At 29.8% G+C, this 25,327-nt stretch overlaps 2 protein-coding genes across 2 annotated transcripts; both read left to right on the plus strand.

Annotated features, from left to right (window-relative positions):
- The first annotated feature begins 899 nt into the window (after window positions 1–899).
- Window positions 900–2,318, plus strand: LOC114189618 (zeatin O-glucosyltransferase-like). Its single transcript, XM_028078236.1, has one exon. It carries the CDS (start codon window positions 927–929, stop codon window positions 2,316–2,318), a length of 1,392 nt encoding a protein of 463 aa, XP_027934037.1. The 5' UTR covers window positions 900–926.
- A 13,167-nt stretch (window positions 2,319–15,485) lies between these two features.
- LOC114189489 (calcium-transporting ATPase 4, plasma membrane-type-like) lies at window positions 15,486–24,456 on the plus strand. The gene is made up of 7 exons (XM_028078062.1): window positions 15,486–15,793; window positions 19,903–19,957; window positions 20,069–22,008; window positions 22,091–22,249; window positions 22,907–23,078; window positions 23,161–23,459; window positions 23,725–24,456. Exons 1-7 carry the CDS (start codon window positions 15,617–15,619, stop codon window positions 24,031–24,033), a joined length of 3,111 nt encoding a protein of 1,036 aa, XP_027933863.1. The 5' UTR covers window positions 15,486–15,616; the 3' UTR covers window positions 24,034–24,456.
- Window positions 24,457–25,327: the final 871 nt, after the last annotated feature.

A 25,327-nucleotide genomic window follows, 5' to 3' on the forward strand; every position in this document is an offset into this window, starting at 1 on the left:
CTCTGAAGGTATAATAAAATGTCTTGTTATTATATTAAAATTATATAATTGACAATTGTTTTCATATTTCTCTGAGAAAGTGTCAATGATTATTTGTAAACTCGTCCCATGATATTAGTGGATAACAATTCTAAAACAACCATCATCTTAGTCTAATTTTCATCATCTTAGTCTAATTTTCAAAAATGCTACCAACACTACTTTCCACGACACTCTTTAATCGTGGTCAAAATTGTAGTCTAAAGGTGGTTTTTTTTTTTTAGCAGCGTCTGTCTCAGATTTATGTCATTTTTTCACATTACTAGAAAACATAAGTATTTGCAACTCGTTAATCATGCACCAACCAATGTAAACAGCAAAATAATTTATCAACAAAAAATCTTCTTTTAACTAAAATACACCAAACTCATTCAAAATTAGCAATTACATAATTTATAAATATATTTGAACCTGATCGGGCTAGTTACAAGTTGGTAGGTTAAACAGGTTGACTTACTAATATATAATTTTTTTTCTTCAATTCCAAAAAAATTAAATTATAATTATGATTAAAATCTAAATAAACTTCAATATAATATAAAATAATGTTTAATCCTAAATATAAATCAAAATCACAAAAATATTATATTTGCATTTATATGTTGACTAAAAAAACAGTCCAATTAAACCCAAATACAATAAAATTATGTGACTCTTTATCTCTAAGTGAATTGGTAAATCAACTCGGCTCATCACGAATTCAATCCGGATCGGTGAACTGGTAAAAAAATAACGCTTAGTAACCAATTCATTCCGAAGCCATGGTGCGCGACTCTAACGGCTATAATAAATCGTGAGTAGTATAAATGCTTACCCATATGTTCATGCTTGATCTACTACCAACCTAAGCATAAGCTACCATAGCATCTTGGTACCCAAATTCGGCAATGGCTTTGAATGACGAAAACATTCCTCATGAAACCAAAGTGGTGGTGCTTGTTATACCCTCTCCTGCACAAAGTCACCTCAACCAGCTTCTGCGCCTCTCACGCCGAATCGTGGCACACAACATACCAGTCCATTATGTCAGCACTGTCACACACATTCGCATGGTAACACTTCGACACCAAAACTCTACTTCAGACATCCATTTCCATGCCTTTCAAGTTCCACCCTTTGTTTCTCCTCCACCCAACCCCAACGATCAAGAAAGTGCTTTTCCATCTCATCTAATCCCTTCCTTTGAGGCCTCTACACACCTTCGGGAGCCTGTGGGAAAACTTCTTCAATCCCTTTCTTCTCAAGCCAAAAGGGTCATAATCATCCACGACGCCCTCATGGCACCAGTGACACAAGATGCCATAAACATGCCTAATGTTGAAAACTACACTTTTCACATCTTCCCTGCCTTTATTGCCTCTGTTTTTTTTTGGGAGGGACAAGGAAAGCCACCGGTCGAAGATATCCATTTCCCAGAAGTTCCTTCTGATGAAGGATGCCTCCCAGCTCACTTCAACGATTTTCTTTCTTCACATAGTTATAATGAATTCCAAAACTCCTATGGTGATATTTACAACACGAGTAGGGTAATTGATGGTCCTTACGTTGACTATATGCAGCGTCACAGTGGCGGCAAGAAGGTTTGGGCACTGGGGCCACTCAACCTTTTAGCCATTGACAAGAATGATTCAACAGGATTTAGGCACCCATGCCTGGAGTGGCTTGATAAGCAAGAGCCAGATTCAGTGATATATGTTTCTTTTGGCACCACAACAACTTTGACAGATGAACAAATCAAACAGATTGCAACTGGGTTGGAGCAAAGCAAACAAAAGTTCATCTGGGTGCTGAGAGATGCTGATAAAGGGGACATCTTTGATGAAAAAGAAGCAAAAAGGCATGATCTTCCAAATGGGTTCGAGGAGAGAGTGAATGGAATGGGGGTGGTTGTGAGGGATTGGGCACCCCAATGGGAAATTCTGAGGCACCCTTCAACAGGGGGGTTTATGAGTCATTGTGGATGGAACTCATGCTTGGAGAGCTTATCCATGGGGATTCCAATAGCGACATGGCCCATGCACTCTGACCAACCAAGAAACGCAGCTCTGATCACAGAAGTTCTGAAGGTTGGTTTGGGTGTGAAGGATTGGTCGCAGAGGAACGCGTTGGTGAGTGCATCAGATATTGAGAATGGCGTGAGAAGGTTGATGCAAACAAAGGAAGGTGAGGAGATGCGAGAGAGAGCAATGGAGCTTAAAAATGGGATCCATAGGTCCATGGAAGAAGGTGGAGTTTCTCGCATGGAAATGGAATCTTTCATTTCTCACATCACTCAATAGTCATATATACCATTAGCTTTGTTCTTACAGCAGAATATGGAGAAGTTAGCTTTTGATAGAATCAGAATTATTCAGTTTTCATGATCAGGTTAATGCAAAATAGTTTCCTATGACATTATCAGGTAGTAAAGCTTATGTTTAATTATGTCTCTTCTAATGCATTTTGCAAAAGCACTATCTACTATTTTAAAAAGAACAATCCTTCGTGACACTAGGGATGGCAGGATTTGGTGGACGTGACTCTGATTATTTTATTTCGTATTTAGATTCAACTCAAAACTACCAACTAATTTTGTCAATAAAAAGAATTTTATTTTTATTTTTGAATTAAAAATTCATTCACATACCTATTTATATATTCAACAAAGTACAAAATTTTCGAAAATGAATGGGAGATGTAGATACTCCTCCCTCGGAGATATACTTTCCATAAGTATATTCATATTCAATCAATAGTAGATACGAGAATTCTCTTTCAAAATTATTACAAATTTCAACAAGGATACTAAAAAAATTTAAGTGGATGTTATTTTATTCTATCTTAATTTTAATAAAGTATATTCGTATTGATTAAGTATGGATATTCTATTTTTATTTTAATTTTGATAGGGAATTTTTGTATCGGTCGAGTATGAGTATATAGTATAGATCAATGACAAATTTTAGCGAAAATATAAGGGAGTCTTGGCTCTCCCCAATTTTTTTATATGTATATAAATTGATATATGATTCAATATTATTCTTTTTTAATTTTAATATATTTTATATATTTGACATTCTCAAAATTTTTTATACATTTTGTTCTTACAAAGCCAATTATATCATGTTAAAATCTTCACAAACAACTCTTCAAGCATACTCTAACTTCACACTTTCAAGTTGAGATGTCATAAGTTCACCTCTTTTCAAGACCGAGATAGGGTGGGCTGTCAAAAGATACAATGACACTCAAGTCAATCAAATGTGTCATATAATAATAAATGTGGTAACAACAGAACATAATTAATTTATCTCGTATACTATAATACTTATACTGTATTTGTATTTATGGAACATAACTAATTCATTTTACTATATCGATCATTTAATAAATTCATTTTACCATTTCATCTTATCAATATAAATGGAATCTTCAACATTTTTTTTTGTTATCAATATGATCAACTTAGATTGTTTGATCGTTGAGATTATTTGAACTTGTATCATCTTGTTAGTGTAAGTAGTGATTTGTCTCATGAGATCTCGCCCATATGGTCTCTAATGATTTTAACTTATATAATTTATTATATTGTTATTGTTTATTTATTTATATTTTATATTTATATTATTCATTACTATTTATATTTATTATTATCATTTATTACTATTTATTACTAATCATTTTATTGGCATTAATTATATTGATTTTATTGTTTATTGTTATTTATATTCATTATGATTTATTATTATTATTATTATTATTATTTATATTTATATATTTATTATAATTTATTTTATTATTATTTATTAATTAGGATTAAATATGTTTTTGGTGTCCACAACTTTAATACATCTTAGTTCTTAAGTTTAAAAAATATATCGATATAATCATCTTAACCTAATTACACTATTTTTTTTATATGTCAAAAACATTTGATATTATCATTTAAGTTATTCGTATTGTTTGACATGATCATGCTTCAAAAGACAGTTAAAAAATGTGTTTGACAAATAACATAAAGTTAATATAAGTGAGTTAAAGTGATTATACTCCTTTATACTTTTGTAATTTAAAAGACAAAATGTATTAAAAATTCGATAAAAGACAAATTTTAATTTTAAATCAGATATTAAAAGTATATTTAATACTATTATTTATTATCATTTATATTTGTTATTAATTATTAATCATTTTAATTTATTACTAATTATTTTATTATTAATTATTACATCTATTTATTATTGTTTATGTTTGTTATTATCAGTTACTATTGGTTATAATATATTGTCATTTACTGTTATTTATAATTATGGAAACTAGGTTTCTCACCTTCATGACTCTTCAGAACAATTATTATTTCAACAAATCTTGAAAAAGTATTACTCATAGTATAGATAACAAACCTAATTATGGAATCATTTCATTTACAATTCCAAGAAACTTTTCATCCTCTAATAATAATATAAATAATATAATGTAATAATTGAAAAAAAAACATAAACATAATATAATTCTGTCAATAATAATAACATAATTAAACAATTTAAGAATTACATGATTAATAGGTGAAACAAACAATTTAAGTCACCATCAATAATTTATGCAAACAGTCATTTAAACTATCGAAAGTATTATATGGAAGTTCGACAAGTTTCTCATCTTCATAACTATTCAGAATAACTATTACTTCAATAAATATTGAGAAAGTGAAATACAAAAATACTCAAATTAGGTCAACAAATGTAACTCCATGAAAACATTTATCATTTAAATTTCAATGAAATTTTCACTCTCTAATAACAGTAACAATAATATAAATAATATAATAATTAAAAAACATAAACATAATGTAATTCTATCAATAATAATAACATAAATAAATAATTAAATAATTACATGATTAATAAATAAAATAAAAGAATATTGATATTTATTACGAATATTACTAAATCCTAAAATAAATATTTATTAATATTATTTATATTGTTTATTACCATTTATAATATAATTAGTTTTTATTTATAATGATTCATTACAAATCATTTTATTATTATATGTATTTATATTATTTACTGTTATTTATATTTGTTATTAGCAATTATTTTTTATTATGATATATTATCATTTATTATTAATTGTATGAATTATTTAACTATTATTTACTAATTGAATAATTTGTACACTCAATTAAATTTATTAAAAGAAACACATATTTCAACTATTGGAAGTATGTTATGAAACTCAAGAGGTTTCTTCTCGCCTTTATAACTCTTCAGAACATTTCTTATTTCAACAAATCTCGATAAAGAAATGCAAAACTCCTCTCGGTGCATGGAAAAGAATTCAACCCCTCTTCATAATTTATGGAAACACGCAACAATGAAATTTTCAAAAACAATCATTGCTTAATATTAACAGTAATACAGTACTAAAAATTTTTATATTATATAGAAATTTTCTTACAAATTTCTTAAAAAAAAATTAAAAAAATTTGTAAAAGAAAAAAATCATGCTATTTTTTCTATAAATATTAATTGACAGATAATTCTTTTGTGACTAATTATTTTTTCTATAAATATTAATTAACAGATAATTCTTTTGTGAGTAATTATTTTCTACAAAATTATAAAATTCGTAAGTTTTTTTTTAAATTTTTTGCGAATAGTATTTTATATAATATATTTTATAATTGACAATAATTTCCTTTAATTTTTTTTTTTCATAATAAATTTTGTAAACATTTTCTGAAAAAAAAATTCAAAACAAAATTAATAAAAAATATGAGTTTTTTAGAATTGATAATAATATAAATAATAATAATAATAATGTAATTCTCTCCATAATAATAATAATAGCACAATTAAAAAATTTAATAATTACATGATTAATAAATGAAACAAAAGAATATTGTAAATAATAGTTTATTTAAACATTTGACAATAGGAAAGAAATTGTGAACTTTTCAATGGAAAATTTGAAGTGAGATTACGACATGAATATTAAATTAGATCTCCATTTGAAATATAAATATTATTTCTAAACAAATTATTAATGTTTCAAAAAAACATTGACGCAATTGTATTATTAAATAGTGTAAACCTTTAAAAATAAGTAATGAATTTCTTAAATATAACCATTGCGTGTATATATTTACATCATCATTTAATTTGAAAATTTTAGTTTCAAATTTGTAGATATAAATGATAGAAATAAGGAGTAATTGATTAATAATTTTTCATTCGGTAGTATTTAAAACTAAAAATTGAAAAATTGATTAATGCCTTTTTTATTCAATTTATAAAATTTGAAATTATAATCATTCTTACGGGTCTCAATAATACCTTTATAAGGATTTCAAGACTTCTAAAAGAATTTCTTCTCTATATGTAATAGTCGTCCTTCGAATTCTCATTCTTCTTTAATAGTCAAATCTTTAAATTTAACAATTCATGAAAAGTGAGTTAATTATCTAGGTCCACGTGTATTTATACTAATATTCTAAAGATCATTACCCAGCAACCTACATTGACCTGATTATAGGCTTGGACTAAATTTATGGGGTTAGTGGGCTTAGTTTTGGAGGACCAACTATTAGGTGGGTTGATTTGGTTTTGAGTTAATTTCGACTACGTTCTTTTGTTTATGATGTGAAGTTGTACATATTAGTCTGCTACCAAGTATCCTGTTATAGGCCGCCTAATCTATATAACCGACCAGACTTTGGTATTCGTCTTACTAGGGCGGGTAGGTATTCGGCCTAACTTCTTGCCAAGCTTAAGTAGTAATAGGCCCTAGGTGGTACATTAGCCCCTAGTCTTTTGCATAGTTGGTTTGCTAAAGGCTTAAGGTTGATTTTTCATGAAAGTTGTTTGATGAGTAATCTAGCAGAAAATCAGGGACTAACATGTCATTTATGGGACACCTGCCTATTAGTCTTTTGAAAAATTATTGTCAAATATCTGAAGACGAGTTCCGGTATGTGCTCGTTATCAGATTGGGTGGTTCACGATTCTCGATTATCTACTTTTCTCTTATGCAAAGAAATTTTCGTATTTCTTTGGTTAGTTACCCTATAGTCATAGTAGCCCCCCATCCTCGAGGAGTGTATATGACGAAGAGGTTGCAAGAGGAAAAGATTAATATGATAGGACTCTAGGTGTGTTCCGAAGAGGCTTGGCTTGGCTAAGATTTAGAGAAGTGTGTCAGTCAAGGAGGTGCAGTTGGTGTTTGGCACAGAAAATAAGGAAAATTGAGAAGGTATAGAGTCGCTCCTTTAGCTGGGCATTACTTGTTGTAGAAATGTAATGATTATATTGATTATGGTGGGAAGATGAAAGGTTGCTAAGCTTTCACTATAAAAAGGAGTTCATTTGTGTTATTTTATGATCAAGTGGTTGTACTTTTGCCTTTTCTATCGAGGTCTTTCTTAGATGAATTTTAAGTGCCAACATCATCCACCTAGAAGGTATGCCTCAATGTACTTGGAGTATGGGTTATGTGGAAGTGTAGGGTAATTTTCGCTATATAGGTGGTCTAGGATTTTGAACTCGTGGTCTTAGACTGTGTTCGGTTGAAGAGATTGATTTGAGGGAGAGTGTGAAGATGAATTTGTGTAGATTTAAGAGAATGTATATGTGTGTTTTTTTGAGTAGTTTTAGAGGATAAAGTGAGTGAATTTGAAGATAAATTTTATGAAAGTTAGTAATTGATTTAATTGATATGATAGATTAAAATTTTTTTATAATAGATACAATTTTAAATTTACCAAAATACCCTTCATAATAAAAAATTTAATAAAATTACAACTGATTAAATTAAAAAAATTAAAACTTAAGAATATTTTTATATATTAATTATTGTATATATATATATATATATAAATTAATAATAATTACATATATTATTAGTTTTTAACAATATTATAATAATTATTAATTACTATATATTTTTATTAATTAATAATAATAATTATTTTATATATATTACTAGTTATTATACATTAATATATTAATCATTATATTTTTAATAATATTTTAATTATTAATAATTATTATATATTATTAATAATTATTATTAATGAAATATATATTTATATAAATATATATACATTTATATTAATTATTTATTATTATAATTTATTATATATATATATATATATATTACATAACATATATATTATACAAATGTAACCGGTTATATATATAATAATATTATTATTATAATTATTATTAATTATTATAAACCTATCATATTCTGTTAATAATGATAATTATTATTATTTTATATATTATTAATAATTAATATATATATATATATATATATATATATATATATATATATATTTATAAGATGTGTTGCGGGATCAGTTATTCTATTATTATGAATTACTAATTTTTTTTTCTTAAATTTTGTCTCGGTGTGCCAGTTTTTGTTGTTATATAACTAAGGATATAAAGGTAAAGTGTATAATCATCTATGTAAATGTCGCAGTTTTGAGAATATGAAATTTTTGTATTATCTCGCAAATCCATCTTTGCATTTATATTCAAATTGTTTTATTGGAACACGAGATCAAGTTAATATTTGTCATTCCAAATAAACAGATTTGATAAATCTTTTCAAACGAACACATTGTTAAAATATTTATATTTTTTAAAGGGGAACACCGTGTCTGATACAATGTTAATAAAGAAGAGGAGAAAGCAGCCTAATATAACATATTAAAGTAATCTATAACTATATATAAAGGAAATTCCCTCTTTTGTGTCCACATTTTATTAAATTATTTAATTATTTATTAAATTTTTAAAATTAACGGTTACTTTTATAAGTTTTTATAAAATTATTTACTTATCTCCTTCTTTTTTCTTACTATTTATCAACAGTTATTTTTCTCATATTTTCTCCATATATTTCACTTTATTTTTTACAAATATAATTTTATTTTGCTTATTAACTTAGTAACATTACAATATCATCAATTATTAATATAATTCAAAAAATACGTATACACAAGCACGATAGCGCATGTGTTTATGCTAGTATATATAAATGTGATTATTAATAATTTTAAATTCATTATTATAAAAAGGCATTAATACCCTTTGTCTAGTGCATTTGCAATTAATAGAAAGATAAAGTCTTAGTTATTAATTGTGTATCATTTGAAAAGACATTAAAACATTTACATTTTACAAAACTTTTTATACCTTTATCAAGTAATGACTTCTTTTGTTAATATTTTTTCTAGTGTGACATAGATATGGTTATTTGTTTCCTTTTTCATATGTATACATGTTTTTTTGGTTAATCTTACATGATTACTTTTATTTAAACAATCAATATTTTAATAAATTGATGTATTAATTCTTTTACTTTCCAAAATATTAACATTTATAGGAATCAATATTTTAATAAATTGATGTATTAATTTTTTGGATTTCACTTTTATAAAGAATATAAACATAGTATGAGAAATACACTAAACACTTACCAAATATGCACCATTATTTACTATTTACTATTAAGAAGTGTACTTTAAGCCTAATTTGACTCGACAAATTCAATTTGTAAGGTGAGGTTTAAATCCACTTATATATTAGAATTAATTTTATTTTTAGTCGATGTGAGACTTCTAATACATTTCTCAGGTTGATATATACACCTCGTGCGAAACTAAACATTAATGTATGGTTCAATAATGACCTGATAACGAATGAAACAATTGACCGAACAAAATAAAAATTTTGCTACTCTAAATCTATCCGAAAAAGTCATTGCACCACTAGAAAAAGATATGCAGTTACAAAAAGAAAAAAGGAAAACAAAAAAAAAATTATACAAAGAAAAAATATATCTTGCAGAAAATAGGATTCTTTAACAAAATCATCACTACAACACTTGTCTCCTGCTATTGCTTGACTACGTGAGATCAAGAGAAGGTGTAGAACCAAGCCACAAAAGAGTTGTTGTAATCCAAGTACAAAGTTCACCGGACGTTCTTCATTGTTCTTAGCCTCGGAGAGAAGTTTTAGAGCATTTTTCAACCTCTCCAACTCTGATTAATTCACTAAACATGAAAATACAGTAAACACAAATGTCAACAAATGATGTGAGTAAGCACATATAAACAGTGGAACCAATATATGTTTTATCAAATTTTGAATTTGAAATTCGAAAAGGCGTAATACTGTAAAATACACATTTGAACAAGTATTGTTTGCATGAATGAAGACAATGCAAAGTGCGCATAGACATAAAAGTACTTAGAAACCCTTTATCACCAAAAAGGTAATAATAATTCACTTTATATTTTTTTTTTCAATGTTAAAAGTCTGATTCAACCCTAAAACACCAATTTGTAAAATAAAGTTTGCACTTCACTTATATATTATAAATTGATCTTATTTCTAGTCGATATAGAAATTTCTAAACAGAAAATTTGTTGGCCAATAAGGACCTAAGCAAAAGAAATGAGAGTTTTTTACCATTTCCATTTTAAAATATATAGCAAACCATGCGTGTGTCAAATGGCTTAGTGTCATGACTATTCGGGGCTCAAAGAGGAAGACACAACATATAACGTGGTAATGAACAAGAGGGAGTGTTTCTTGTGATAGTAAAACATAAGAAAACTACCAAAATGGTAATCTAAAAATGCTAATGTGTGCAAAGTTTAATTTGTTTCCCGACACAAATAAACGTTAATGCGTAACATAATGGAACATCAGTGTTTATCCAAAAGCATTAGGTAAAAAAAAAAAATCAAATCAAGTGTCAATGATATTTTAAAATTCAAATTTTGATTTGAAATTCTAAGGTTGAATTACTTGGATGATATTTACTTTGTAGGAGTGTGTCAATTTGATATCTGTGGAAGAAAAGAAGTGTCAATTGCGTCCCCACTTCTTCAAAAGTGTTTCCATCACGTCCCTTTCAGACAAAAAAAAAATTAACACCATTAATGGCATGTCACGTGTCACTCTCTGATTTTTTATCTTATTTTTATTTTTTTGAAATCAGTACAATAACATTTACCACACGTGACATTATTATGTCACGTGACATTGACATTGCCACGTGTCACAACAGGGACTTGACTCATGGCAACAAAAAAAAATTAAAAAAATCAGAGAGTGACACATGGTGTGTCGTTAAGTGCGTTAATTTTTTTTTTCTTAAAGGGACCTGATTGATGCATTTTTTCAAAAGTGGGGACGCAATTGACATTTTTTTTTTGCGGGTACCAAATTAACAACTTCTACCAAAATGAGTATCATCTAAGTAATTAAACCAAATTGAAGGAAAATCTTATTAATTTAACTTGTCAACTTATCCGATCGAGTCGAGTGGAATTCATATAGTTAAAAAAAAAAAAACCATTAACAAAAGTGAGAATTGATTAGGATAATGTTTAATCTTTTTCGCAAAATAATAATAACATAAGGGATGAACTCATTGACTTTTTCCTATAAGAAGTCACTGACTTCTCTTAATTTTTATGTGTTAAATGACAATTTCAATTTTTATCAAAAACAATAAAAGAAACCAGTTAAAATTCACCAAAATTTCGTTATTTTTTTTCAAGAAAAAGTTACTAAATTCTTCCCCTAAAGCACTAATTAAGCAAAATTAGGAATTATGAACCGAATAAAGTTTAATCTTTTTCTTAAAAGAAATAGTGCAAAAAAATGACAAAACAAATCTCTATAAATTAGGTTCAAAACCTAAAAGAAGAAAATAGGTGGCACAGTTAACCATTGATTGTTTGAAATTCAAAATTTGAACTAAAAAAGGTATAGGTTATATTATATGTTTCACCGATTTCAACCTATTGGAGGAAGATCTTAACGATTTTTCACCTATGAACTTACCTAATGGGATGAACTAGCTTTCATATAGCTATAGAAAAACATAAAAAAAAAGTCATAGATCATCAATATGCAAAAGTTTAATCTTTTTTCCAAAATAGAGAAAGAAAATGCCCAACTCGGTAGTTAAACAGAATCTCGAATTATAAATTGGAAAAAAAAAATAGAGAAAGAGTAGCATAAGGTTAAAAGCATGAGAAAAGATAATGATATTTTGTCTCATTTTATATTATTTTTAATATATATTTCAATTACTTTTTAATTATCTATTTTGATTTTTTTAGTAGTGTGATGTGATGATCTAAGAATAATTGAAGTGACAGATTAAAAATGAGTTAGATAAAATGAATCAAAATATCATTATAAAAAAATGTCATAAATTAGATAGAAGAGAGAAGAGTAGATGAGCTGGTAAATGAGAAACTTCAAAGAAGAAGATGAGCATAAAAAATGAATTTGAATTCTTTGTTGGTTTTTTTGTGTTGTTCCTCTAATGTGTCTTCATAATACAATGATTACCACTCATTTTGACGTTTTAAAATATATTAAAAAGATATTTAAAATATTAGTACAATGTATTTTTAATGGTCAGAGGACAATACCAAAAAAACCAGTAAAAAATCTGGACTCATAAAAAATACACTCAACATAGAAGAGTAAGAGAGGGTTTAGGTTACATATTTTATTGATTTCAACCCAATGGAGCACGTGTTAGTGTATTAAGTCAAGTTGTTATGTTGATTGATTGTTTTCTATTATTACAAACAGAACATTAGACATGTATAAATATTTTGTTTCCATTCAATAATCAGAAGGGTGTTTCACAATATTCATAAGTTGCTTTTCTCTGAAGGTTCTAATAGCAAGATCTTACTATCTTTCATATAGTCGTAGAAAAACAACAAACAATGTCAAAGATCGTCAATTACAAGATTTTAATTTTTTTTTCCAAAATAAAGAAAGAAAAGACCCAAATCAGAGGTTAAACAAAATTAAGAAACTGAAAAAGAGTAATATGTTGCGGGCGGCAACAATTTTTCCGCAACGGTAGACCTAATCATAATCATAATCGAATCATAACATTTGGATAACATTTGGACTCGTACGCTTTTAAATATAAAGAATTACACCCGAACTAATAATTATAAATTTTGGCAATTCAAATAGTAAGCGCTCGGTGCAACGAAATATTTTTCCGATAACAGAGAAAGAGTAGCGCATAAGGTTGAAACCCTAAAAAATGCCACAGCTTAAGTTGAAGAAAGAAGAGAAAAGAGAGGATTAGAGAAGAGAAAGGAGTAGAGAAGAGACATGCGAAGCTAGTAAATGAGAAACGCCAAAGATGAAGATGAGCATAAGAATACAGTCAGAACAGAGAAGAGACACATTGATTTAACAAGGATTCTTTGACAAAGAGGAAGAGCTCCATTGATAGCCATTGAAGGCCTTTATGAGTGTAAAGCATAAGAGATAAAAGCTTCTTCGAGACAAAAGCTTGTTACAGAGAAAAACAACTTTGAGACCTCCACGCATCAATGTTCCAGACAACCACGTTCTGCCATATAAAAGAGCCACTTATGCAATTTTAGATAGCGACGTTCTTTTCCTTTTTGAGTGTGTTTGTAATTATTTTTTGTTTTAGATTTTTCTCATTGGTCCATGTTTCCCATGATTTTTTTCCTCATTTTGTATAATTCATATATGTCACCTTTATCACATTGTTATTTGATATTTTGATTTTTTATTTATATAATTATTTATATTTATAATTTTTTTATATTGATATTGGAGTAAAAAATGTACATTTGTTTCTGTATGACCGGTCGTCCGCAAATTTTTTTAGAATAGTTTATTTGGTACTGTTCTTTTCTCTTATTTGTTTGGTTTGCAAGATTTTTGTTTGTCCAAAATCATTCGAATGATACTTATAAAAAGTATAACTTTGATGTTAAAGTTAATAGGTGACCCATCGGAAGAGTATTAATGCATTGATACATGTGTGTACAGTCATACCTTATACTTTTAGTAATAATAGTTGTTATAGGTTTTTACTTTTTTTATTGGTCTAATCATGACACACTTATAACTTAATAATCATTGTTTGGTTGATTCATGATTATCATCGACAAAATGTTAATCTTATCTTTATTATGCCATCAATCGATTTTGCAAGGGTGATCGATCCAAGGGTGATCAATCATGATAATTAGACAAAGTGATTGATTCAAGGATGATCCGTTAGAATGATTGATCCAAGGATGTGTCGGTCTAAGGATGATTAGTCTAAGGATGATCAAAGAGAATAATTGACCGAGATAGTCGATCCCAAGAGAAATCAACCCAAACTAGTTGATATGATTTATTAACCCAAAGAGTATGTACCCTATAACAAATATATATTTTAATATTTGATATTTGATAATATTTGCGGGAGCACATGATCGTGACAATTGGAAATTAAAGAGAAATAACACAGAAAGATTTACTTGGAAAACCTCTTTTGAATGTAAGAGGAAAAACCATAATGAACAAAGTCCTACTATGAAAAGAAGAGTGTATATTACAAAGCTCTTGAATGGGAACAAGAATCCTCACCAAAATACACTCAGGTGTATATTACAAAGTGTGTCTCTCTAAATGTTTTTCTATAAGTCATGAAGATGTTATTTATAGGCTTCAAAACTAAATCAGTAAATAGGCCATATGAAGAGTTTTCAAAACTTAAGTAGTAAATAAATCATATGAAGAGTCTTAAAAACTAAACCGAAATACTAAATAGATTATATGAAAAATCTTCAAAACTAAGCAGAATAATGATTAATAATTAGTACCTAAATAATGTATGGTATTAAGTATTGAATGAGAACCACATATTCTAACAATTTATTTATTATGATATTAACACAAATATGAATATATTATTTCTCATGGAGATTGAGATAAAACAATATTATTTTACAATAATGAAAATAAAACAAAAATCACTTAACCATGGAGATGAATTTTTACTTCAAAAATATAAATAAGATAATCCAACTCACATATACCATACCATTATCATCCTTAATTCTAACAATACCTACCAAAATAAATTAATTTGTCATCTCTTCTCTTAAATATTATTGCGATGAATGCATATAAAAATCTGAACTCATTCTTTCCTAATTCCTCGTTATAGTTTTCTTACCGTTTTTTCCTGTGTGTCTCGTCTCCGGAAACATTTGATTGATATAGTGATATTGTTCGCAAATAATAATGTTTCACGCAATATTGTTTTTTGTTCATGATTAAGATCATGAAAAACAGTTATCGTTGTTGCTTGCTTTCTTCGTTGCAAAGATATTTGTATTATTTGTTCATATATAAAATATGCAAAGTATTCTTTTTTTCTTTTCTATTCAAACTTTATAATGAATAACTAGACTATAGGTACTAACAAAATTGGTACCAATTTTCTTAAATTGTTGACAAAAATGTGAGAAAATCTGCGTGGAACCCACTATGTTGCTATTCTTGTAATCTAAGCTTTCCATTTTAATATTTTTTTTTTATCACCAAATTGAATCTGGTAAAATGTGGTATTCTCATTTACGCGGTGTTGGAGAGTCAGAGCAGTACAATTACTACACACAACAAATAAAATATCCCGTTCGCACATATCCTCAGAACCGACCATTGCTTTGGATAATAAATGCAGAGTGTGATTCCTTCAGAGAAACAGAAGCGCCATGGAGAATCTCATGAATCTCAAGGATTTTGAATTGAGTCCCAACGATCGCTCCATCGAAGCCCTTGCCAAATGGAGATCCGCCGTGTGGCTCGTCAAAAACCCTCGCAGGCGCTTCCGTTGGGTTGCCGATCTCGCCAAACGCAAAAACGCCGAGGAGAAGCGCCGCAAATTACAGGTTCTATCTCGCTCTTTCTCTTTTTTCCGCACTTCCACGCATGTGCTTTTACCTCAACGGTAGCTGGTAAAAAACAAAAGGCCAGACTCCAAAAGACGAAACCGATTGAACACTGTAGAGTAGTGTAGAATAGAGAAAACGTGAAACGAAACTGAGTCACAGGCAAATCTGGCGGTGCGGATTGGAACTTACAACAGTGTCTGAAATTGAAACCAGATAGCGATTGTTTAGGAGCGGAATTTGATACCGCTATAATCTAAGAAAATGATTTATGAAATAGTGGTAAATCTTAGAACTGTGATTGTAGGGATTTTGTTTGTTTTGTTTGGGAAAAATATTCATATTCATAATAATACATCTGAAAGGATTTGTAGAAATTGAAAAAATGAAAAAAAAAATAGAAGAGCTTTAACGAAATTAATTTCGAGAATGATTTTTGTGTAGATTTTTGTAAAACATATTTCCGAAAATCTTCTGTTTCTCAAAACATTGTATGGATCATACTTTTTCAATTTCTTATTTTTGAAAATTTTTAAAAATCATCTGATGCTTGAAAATATTCTGCAACCGTGATTTTGTTGCTAGGTCACATTTTGTTTGCGATGACCAAAATCGCAATGTGAAATCTTCATTTGATCTCAGTTTTAAATTTGAATCGTAATCGTTACGGTTTCATAGGGGATTTTTTATGTTGTGAAACTTGACAGTGCTAGTGTGGCTGTCCGTTAATTTGGTCGATTGAAAATCTGAAATCTTTGACGATTCAGCGATAAATGCGGATTTTGACCGGTTTTTAAAATCTTGAGTTTACTTGGGAATAAATGACTTTTCACATGTATGTATGATGCATTGCGGTAGTTTTGTCGAAAAAGAAATGGATGATTGACTTCATGCTGTCTAGGGTTTTTTTTATTATTATTATTATGAATCTATTGGCTGCTTTTGATTTAAAATCAGAATATAGTTTGAGCTAATTGGATCTAGCTTCAATTGTACTCTTTAAAAATGTTAGTTTTTAATTTGTCAAACTTCACTGCAAACAATTTTATAAGACATAAAAAATCGAATATTAAATATAACTCTAACCGATTATCCATTGCGTATACTCAGAATGGAAAGAAGAAATTCAGTTTAAGTTAGGGCATGCTAAAAATTCTGACCGTAACTGTATTTAATTTGGAAATAAAAAATTAATAAAGTTTGGTTTTCTATTGTTTCGAATATTTAAATTCTTTAATTGGATTATTTGTAATATAAAAATATATATCTAATGCACTGTTGCAACTTTTTCAAGTACAAATAGTAGACGTTATATATTTACAGGTAATAATGATAAATAGATTATGTTTGTGTGGTCAATTTCCGGAATGGCCCGCTCTTATCTTTCTTGCGGATATTCAGTCATTTTCCGTGAAAATTATACTTAAGAAAATTGTGCAGAGTTTTTTTGTACAATATTACCTATGAATTATGGAAGTGGGTTTTTATAATTAAATATGGAAGAAAGTATATAATTAAGTATAAAACACCAATGTGATTATTGCGAAATTTGCGCTTTACTTCCGCGTTTGAATTCTTTTTTGAGTAATTTGTAGTATTCTTTCTATGATTTTGTATTTTTTTCTTCATAAATTTGCACTTTTTCTATGACTTTATGTTTTCATACTAAAAGTTATACATAGAAGTCAGGAATATAAAAAGCTTAAAAGTCAAAGATGTCTCTCTCGAACATTAACATGATCTTTCTTTTTTAAGAGAAAATACAAAAGTAGAATCACAAAAAGAAACGATATTATCTAAAGGTCAATCAAATGAGGAATTTACCTTTGTACTAACTTAGGCGAACTTTCTACTTTTTTTTTTAACTCCAGATTTTTATTTTGTTTTATATTATACCTCCAGAATTTACCTTAAACGATAACATTTTTTTTTTTAAAATAACAATGACATATTCTTAAATTAAAGATCGTTTAAATAATGCACATTATTTGATTATTCAATACTAAAATACGCAGCAGTAATAGATTGTTTTTTTTATGTGACGAATGTTTTTTAGTCACATATTAAAAACAATTTCTATTTTTTAGTGAGATATTGAAAACCAATTCTATCTATGATAATATATAAATATAAATGTTACTGACCCAACGAATACTTTCCGTAGTCACTAGCGATCTTTATTTTGTCTGCAGATTAAACTATTGGAAAAAGTAGCCATGATATGTGGTTAAAGAAAAATAATATCCACTGTCTTCTAAATACTTGAGAATCATTGTATATATCAATGGACTTGGTCATTGCAGTGGCTAACGTGTCGTTATCACGTTCGTTGGTGCGTTATCCCCAAAAATAGTTGTTGGGTTTTAGTATATTTTAATTGGACTAAGTTGGGAATGGACGGCAACAAACGTGATTGTCTTGTCGACGTTGAGGCGCACTGAAGAATGTGAAATGTGAAATTGTGTTTGTCCTGTTTATTGCGTTGCTCATTGGGAGCTTTTTCTACGACCTTTTATATTTATTTTTTTCTTTTTTAGTTCAGCTTGTTGATAACTTTCAGCAAGGAAGTTTCCTGGAAATTTCCGCGACCAACAAGCATTTTACTTTGGTGATGTCGCTGATGCGATCGACCTTTTTTCGGTATAGTTAATTGATACGATGAAAATAAAATAAAAGAGAAAAGGTTTAGAATTTAAATTTAAAAAGAAAGATATTTTGGTATTTTATTTTATTTTTTAGTTAATAAAAAAGAAAGTAGTTTTTTTATGTTCTTTTTCTTTCTCTACTTTGTATGCATCCCAACATAAACATCTTCTGTGTTGAGTGTTTCAACTAAATTTTGAATCAGAGAAAAAAAGTATTTTGACATTCTCGTTTAGAAAAATACAAATATTTTTAATAGTAGAATATAATAAAATAAGATATTTAATTAAAGTATACATTATAGTATTTAATTAAAAGTAAAAAATAGGTGTGAGATGAATGCAAATATTTTAATGGTTGTTTATGACAGTTTAACCGTTCAGTTTAATAATATAATAATGTTAATTATATCTATGATGACTTCAAGTAAAAAAATAAAAAAAATAATTAAAGCATTAAAATATTTTAAATTTTGAAGTGAGTGTTTATTAAGCAACAAGTACGCCCAAGATGTTTATGGCTCATCCCATTGATCTATCACTCTCATTGGTGCACGTGAACCTGATTTTTTTTTTTACATAAAGTTTGGAGTTTGAGTTTTTGTGGATAAGAATCTATCTACCTGAACTAGGATTAGCTGGAATCTAACGAAGGCTTCCGGTTAGGAAGGGTTTAAGATCAAAAGATGCTGATAGGATGTAGTTTAGCAATTCTAAAATGAATGGATCACATTATTTGAGAATAAAGGAAGATACGTCGATATTTCATCAGAAAATAGAACACTTGGAATTTTAGTAAATTAATGATGTATCATGTAGAAGGAACACTAACAATATTTTCTTTAACACTCTTCTAATATTTTCTCTGTTCTTTATTTGTTAGAAACAGACTGTTGTTAAGATTCCATGTTTACCTTCTATTGTATGTGAGGACTTATCTTAGGAAAGTAAAATGACTTAAATATTGCATTTCATAACTATATTTGAAAACGAAACATAAAAGGGAAAAGAAGTAAATAATATCATACTTATAACGGACTGTGAATGCAAAAATTGAGGTTTAATTTTGATATTCATGAATCAGTATCATTCGTCAGCATTAGACTGGGCTAAGCAGCTTAAATTGATGTACTGTAGAAGAAGCAGGACAAGCAAGCCTTGGCCTAGAATAATTCCAACTTTAATTTACTTGATCATAAGATTCACTCCATTTTTTCTGGAAAGAATTCGCATAAACATTCACAAAGTTCAATTTTAGCCATGATTATATGGAATACATTGTCTATAGAAATGATAAAGGATTTTGCATTTTTCTTTGAAGGGAGATGTCATTCTAAGTGCTAAATGCTAACGCATAGCCATGACCTCTATCAGATGCAACGACCCCTGTTCTCCTATTAAATCTTCTTTTAGATTTTGTTAATTTGTTATCTAGTTTGACAATATTATGTTCATCTACTCCATCAGGGAAAGATTCGGGCCATTATCTATGCTGAAAGGGCAGCAATGCAATTTATGGAAGGTAAGATGCTCCAATTTTATAATTAAAATTCATATGATTTTTTTGAACTAATTATTTTTTCTTAACTTGTGTGGTCTCTCTCTTATAAGTTCATCTGATTTTCTTCTCCAGCTATTGCTCCAGCTGAATACAAGGTGTCAGAAAAGACGAGAGAAGCTGGTTTTGGCATTGAACCGGATGATATTGCCTCACTGGTTCGAGGCCATGATTACAAGAGCTATAAAAGAATTGGTCAAGTTGAAGCAATTATAGAGAAACTCAGTGCCTCAGTTGATGATGGTGTTGGTAGCGACAGTATAGATACCAGGCAGGAAGTTTATGGAGTCAACCGTTATACTGAGAAACCTTCTAAAAGCTTCCTGATGTTTGTTTGGGAAGCACTGCATGACTTGACCCTAATCATTCTCATGGTCTGTGCGCTAGTTTCTATAGCCATTGGGCTCCCCACCGAAGGATGGCCAAAAGGTGTTTATGATGGTCTGGGAATCATACTTAGTATCTTCTTGGTAGTCACTGTTACTGCTATCAGTGACTATCAGCAATCCCTGCAGTTCAGGGATTTGGACAAGGAAAAGAAAAAGATCTTTGTCCAGGTCACAAGGGACAAAAAACGACAGAAGGTCTCAATTTATGATTTGGTTGTGGGAGATATTGTTCATTTGTCAACTGGTGATCAAGTTCCGGCTGATGGCATTTATATATCAGGATATTCTTTGGTAATAGATGAGTCAAGTTTGACAGGTGAGAGCGAACCAGTAAATATAGATGAAAAAAGACCTTTTCTTCTTTCGGGAACCAAAGTTCAAGATGGTCAGGGGAAGATGATAGTTACGACTGTCGGCATGAGGACTGAATGGGGAAAGTTGATGGAAACTCTAAGTGAGGGTGGAGAGGACGAGACTCCACTACAGGTGAAATTAAATGGAGTTGCTACAGTTATTGGTAAAATTGGTTTGACTTTTTCTGTGCTGACATTTCTGGTGTTGACAATAAGGTTTGTGGTTGAAAAAGCAGTAACTGGTGATTTTTCCAGTTGGTCTTCAGATGATGCATTGAAGCTGCTGGACTACTTTGCTATTGCGGTAACCATAATAGTTGTTGCAATTCCTGAAGGATTGCCATTAGCTGTAACACTCAGTCTTGCTTTTGCAATGAAGAAGTTGATGAAGGATATGGCACTCGTGAGACATCTTTCTGCTTGTGAAACTATGGGTTCGGCAACTTGCATCTGCACAGATAAAACAGGAACATTGACCACTAACCACATGGTGGTTAGTAAAATTTGGATATGTGGAAGGAGCGCGGAGATTAAAGGTTACGAGAGCGTTGACAAACTGAAGACAGAGATACCTGAAGAAGTTTTAAGCATCCTTTTGCGAGCTATATTTCAAAATACTTCTTCTGAAGTAGTTAAGGACAAAGATGGAAATACAACAACATTGGGAACACCAACAGAATCAGCATTATTGGAATTTGGCTTGCTTTCAGGTGGCGATTTTGATGCGCAGCGTGCAACATATAAGATACTTAAGGTTGAGCCTTTCAATTCAGTCCGGAAGAAGATGTCTGTGCTGGTAGGTCTTCCTGATGGAGGTATCCAAGCTTTCTGCAAAGGTGCTTCAGAAATAGTATTAAAATTGTGCAACAAAGTTATTGATCCTAGTGGAATAGTCGTTGATCTTTCTGATGAGCAGGCAAAGAACGTCTCTGACATTATAAATGGCTTTGCCTCGGAAGCTTTGAGAACTCTTTGTTTAGCTGTCAAAGATGTAAATGAATCCTCAGGAGAAACTAGCATCCCTGAAGATGGCTATACTCTGATAGCCATTGTGGGAATCAAGGATCCTGTGCGCCCTGGGGTTAAGGAAGCTGTTCAAAGTTGCTTAGCTGCTGGAATAACTGTCCGCATGGTTACCGGTGATAACATAAATACAGCGAAAGCTATAGCCAGAGAATGTGGCATACTTACGGAGGATGGTGTAGCTATAGAAGGACCCCAATTTCGTGACTTGTCTCCTGAGCAAATGGAGAGTATTATACCACGAATTCAGGTCGTGATCCCATTGTAAATTCTTTGATTTTCATCACTCATTTGTGAAGCCTATCTTTCTAAGTTTCTTAACATGGTTTCAGGTTATGGCGCGATCCCTACCTCTTGACAAGCATACCTTAGTAACCCGTTTGAGGAATATGTTTCGTGAGGTTGTAGCTGTTACTGGCGATGGAACCAATGATGCTCCTGCACTGCATGAGTCGGACATTGGGCTTGCTATGGGCATAGCTGGAACTGAGGTTTGTGTCCATGATATATTTACTATGGTGAATCTGACAGTACTACGTGTAGCAGTCTATTATACTATTTTTGAGTCGTTGCCTGCACTTGTTTAATACAAAATTGTCTTCAGTTTTAGCTACATCTTTCCTTTCACTCTTTTGTTTAGAGTGGTGGAGCCTCACTACATCCTTAAACAAGTCTGCTATTATTTAAATTCAGGAAGGATTATAGTCTATACAGTGGAGAAAAGAAAACTTCAATTAGAAAACCTGGCGATAGTTTCTCCCTTAAATTCGTGAACATTGATACCTTTCAAGGACATAATCTCCTATTTTACGTGTTGTACCTTTTTATTTTCAAGGTTTAATTACTCATGTGATTCTTATAGCTAAAAGCTCTTATCCTTTTAAATGCCTAAAGATACCTTTTTTAATCATTTTAGTCTCTGCATATACCATTTTCAGTTCTTTTATTCCTTACACAGAAGATTTAAAGGGACTAAAAATGGTATCTGCAAGGCTAAATGACGATTTTTCAAGTATATACAAGGACATTAAGGAAACATTTTTGTAATTATAGTGACAAACTAGTAATTAAATCTGTTGTAATTATAGTGCCTAGTTGCTGTTATCAAAATTTAATAATGTTTTCTTTTTTGAATTATCCTATTACAGGTTGCCAAAGAAAATGCCGATGTCATTATAATGGATGATAACTTCACTACTATTGTCAATGTGGCCAGATGGGGACGGGCCATATACATAAACATTCAAAAATTTGTGCAGTTTCAGTTAACAGTCAATATTGTTGCTCTGATTATTAACTTTGTTTCTGCATGTATCACAGGTTTGTCATGAATTTCTGTTTCCACTGGTGTTGTTGAAAATGTTTCAATCAACAGAAGACTTAGTCTTTTTCTTATTTTCAGGATCTGCTCCCCTCACAGCTGTTCAGTTGCTTTGGGTGAACTTGATTATGGACACTTTGGGTGCATTGGCTTTGGCCACTGAACCTCCCAACGATGGACTTATGCTAAGACCCCCTGTTGGAAGGACAACAAATTTTATTACCAAATCCATGTGGAGAAATATTTTTGGTCAAAGTATATATCAACTAATTGTTCTCGCGGTTCTCACTTTTGACGGGAAGAGACTACTGAGAATTAGCGGCCCAGATTCAACTATAGTGCTCAACACTTTGATATTCAACTCCTTTGTATTTTGCCAGGTAAAGTACCATATGCACCCTCACTAATATCAATTGTGATTGATAAATATATGATTAAACGTTTTAAAGATGAAAAGTGGAAGAAAAATTTAACATGATTAAACGATTTAGTGAAGTTTGACAGAATTGGTGTTAGAAAATTAACAAATGCATGAAATAAATACTCAATTTGGTTCTAAAACAGATTGAAACGTCAAAAATGGTTCATGAATGGATTTTTTATAACTATTTGCTTATTTTGTTTGCTGTTTTGTTCCTTTGATAGGTTTTCAATGAGATAAACAGCCGAGATATCGAAAAGATAAACATATTCAAGGGAATTTTTGAGAGCTGGATATTTTTTTCGGTTATTTTGTCGACAGTGGTATTTCAGGTAGTGATAGTTGAGTTCCTGGGAACACTTGCGAGCACAGTGCCTCTAAGCTGGGAATTCTGGGTACTGAGCGTGGTAATTGGAGCAATTAGCTTACCCATAGCTGCTATTCTTAAGTGCATCCCAGTTGACAAACGAGATGCTACAACAAATCACCATGATGGTTATGAGGCACTGCCTTCTGGTCCCGACCTCGCATAAAGTACGTCAACACTATTATTACTATATCTTTACCCTTCTTTCATTCTCTTTTCTGTAAATCTGGCTGAAATTTTGGCCTTTCTGCCATACTGCTAATCTTGTTAATCTTGTCTTTGAGTTTTACTTTTTAAGACACTTTCTAAAAAAGAAAAAATAAAAAAGTGGAGGTAGGAATATTACACAGCGTTCTTCATTGATATCTTCATTGATATCGATCAATATGCGAATCCAAAATGAACCAATTTATCTGATTCGGAGTTTTAGTCTTAATGGGACTCTACTCAAATTCGGTCAATAGATTTGGTTTGGTAATTGGATTTATGATTTAGAAATCCCATGAACTTATGCCAAATCTATTATGTACATTTTTTTCAATTGTTAAACATTATGCTTGAAGTTTTATGGTTTGATAATTTTGTTAAATTTTTATTATTTCTTTTTTGTAAATTAATTACATTAAATTATGATGTCTATATCTTTTTAGTGGTAAGTGATTTGATTTGTTAACAAACCATACAACCTTAACAAATCTAATTACGCCTTTCATTTTGTAGTGTTTTGCATTGAAGGTGGGGTGAGGGTTTGTTGGGGTGAAAAATGTTATTTTGCATTGTACAGATGTCCAGTTGAATGTGATGTTAAAGGACACCTTGGTGGATTATTTTGTTTCTTCTAAAATGATAAATCTGAAACATATTTCCAGATTCATAAATACATTTCGGACTCAAAAATATATTTCGAAATATAAAAAAAGAGAAATTTTTTTGAAACAAGTGTTCTAGGAGTCATTCCTGGATCTAAAAATACATTATGAAACATTAGTAGTAAGATTTTTTTTTTGTATTATAGAATGATTGTTTTGAAAGGTATTTTTGAATCTGAAAATACATCTCAGACTCGGAAATAAATTTCAGAATACAGAAAAAGGATTTCCAGAACAGATGTTATAGAAGTTATTTCTAAATTTGAAAATACATTCTGAAACATATATTCTGGAATATTTTTTTTTCTTTTATCTCAGATTGAATATTATGGAAGGTATTTAAAAATATTTTTCAGAACAGTTATTCTGGAATAAAAGAAAAATCTGAAACAGAATGTATTTTCGGATCTGAACCACTTTGTCCCAGAATGTATTTCTGAGATCAGAAATAACTTTCAAACATCTATTCCGCAAAAAAAAAAAATTATATTCCAGATTTGATGTTTCAGAACAAAAAAAAAAACAGAAAAATTCGGAAACACTTATTTCGATTTTTTTTTTCCTATATTTTGGATTGGGTATTTCGGAAGA

This window comes from Vigna unguiculata, chromosome 7, assembly GCF_004118075.2.
Source record: "Vigna unguiculata cultivar IT97K-499-35 chromosome 7, ASM411807v1, whole genome shotgun sequence".
Taxonomy (NCBI): Eukaryota; Viridiplantae; Streptophyta; class Magnoliopsida; order Fabales; family Fabaceae; genus Vigna; species Vigna unguiculata.

Coding starts and splice junctions, on each gene's coding strand:
- LOC114189618 (XM_028078236.1), top strand. CDS start 927: ATGGCTTTGAATGACGAAAACATTCCTCATGAAACCAAAGTGGTGGTG.
- LOC114189489 (XM_028078062.1), top strand. CDS start 15,617: ATGGAGAATCTCATGAATCTCAAGGATTTTGAATTGAGTCCCAACGAT. Junction 19,958..20,068: donor AGCAATGCAATTTATGGAAG/GTAAGATGCTCC, acceptor TTTCTTCTCCAG/CTATTGCTCCAGCTGAATAC. Junction 23,079..23,160: donor TGTTTCTGCATGTATCACAG/GTTTGTCATGAA, acceptor TCTTATTTTCAG/GATCTGCTCCCCTCACAGCT.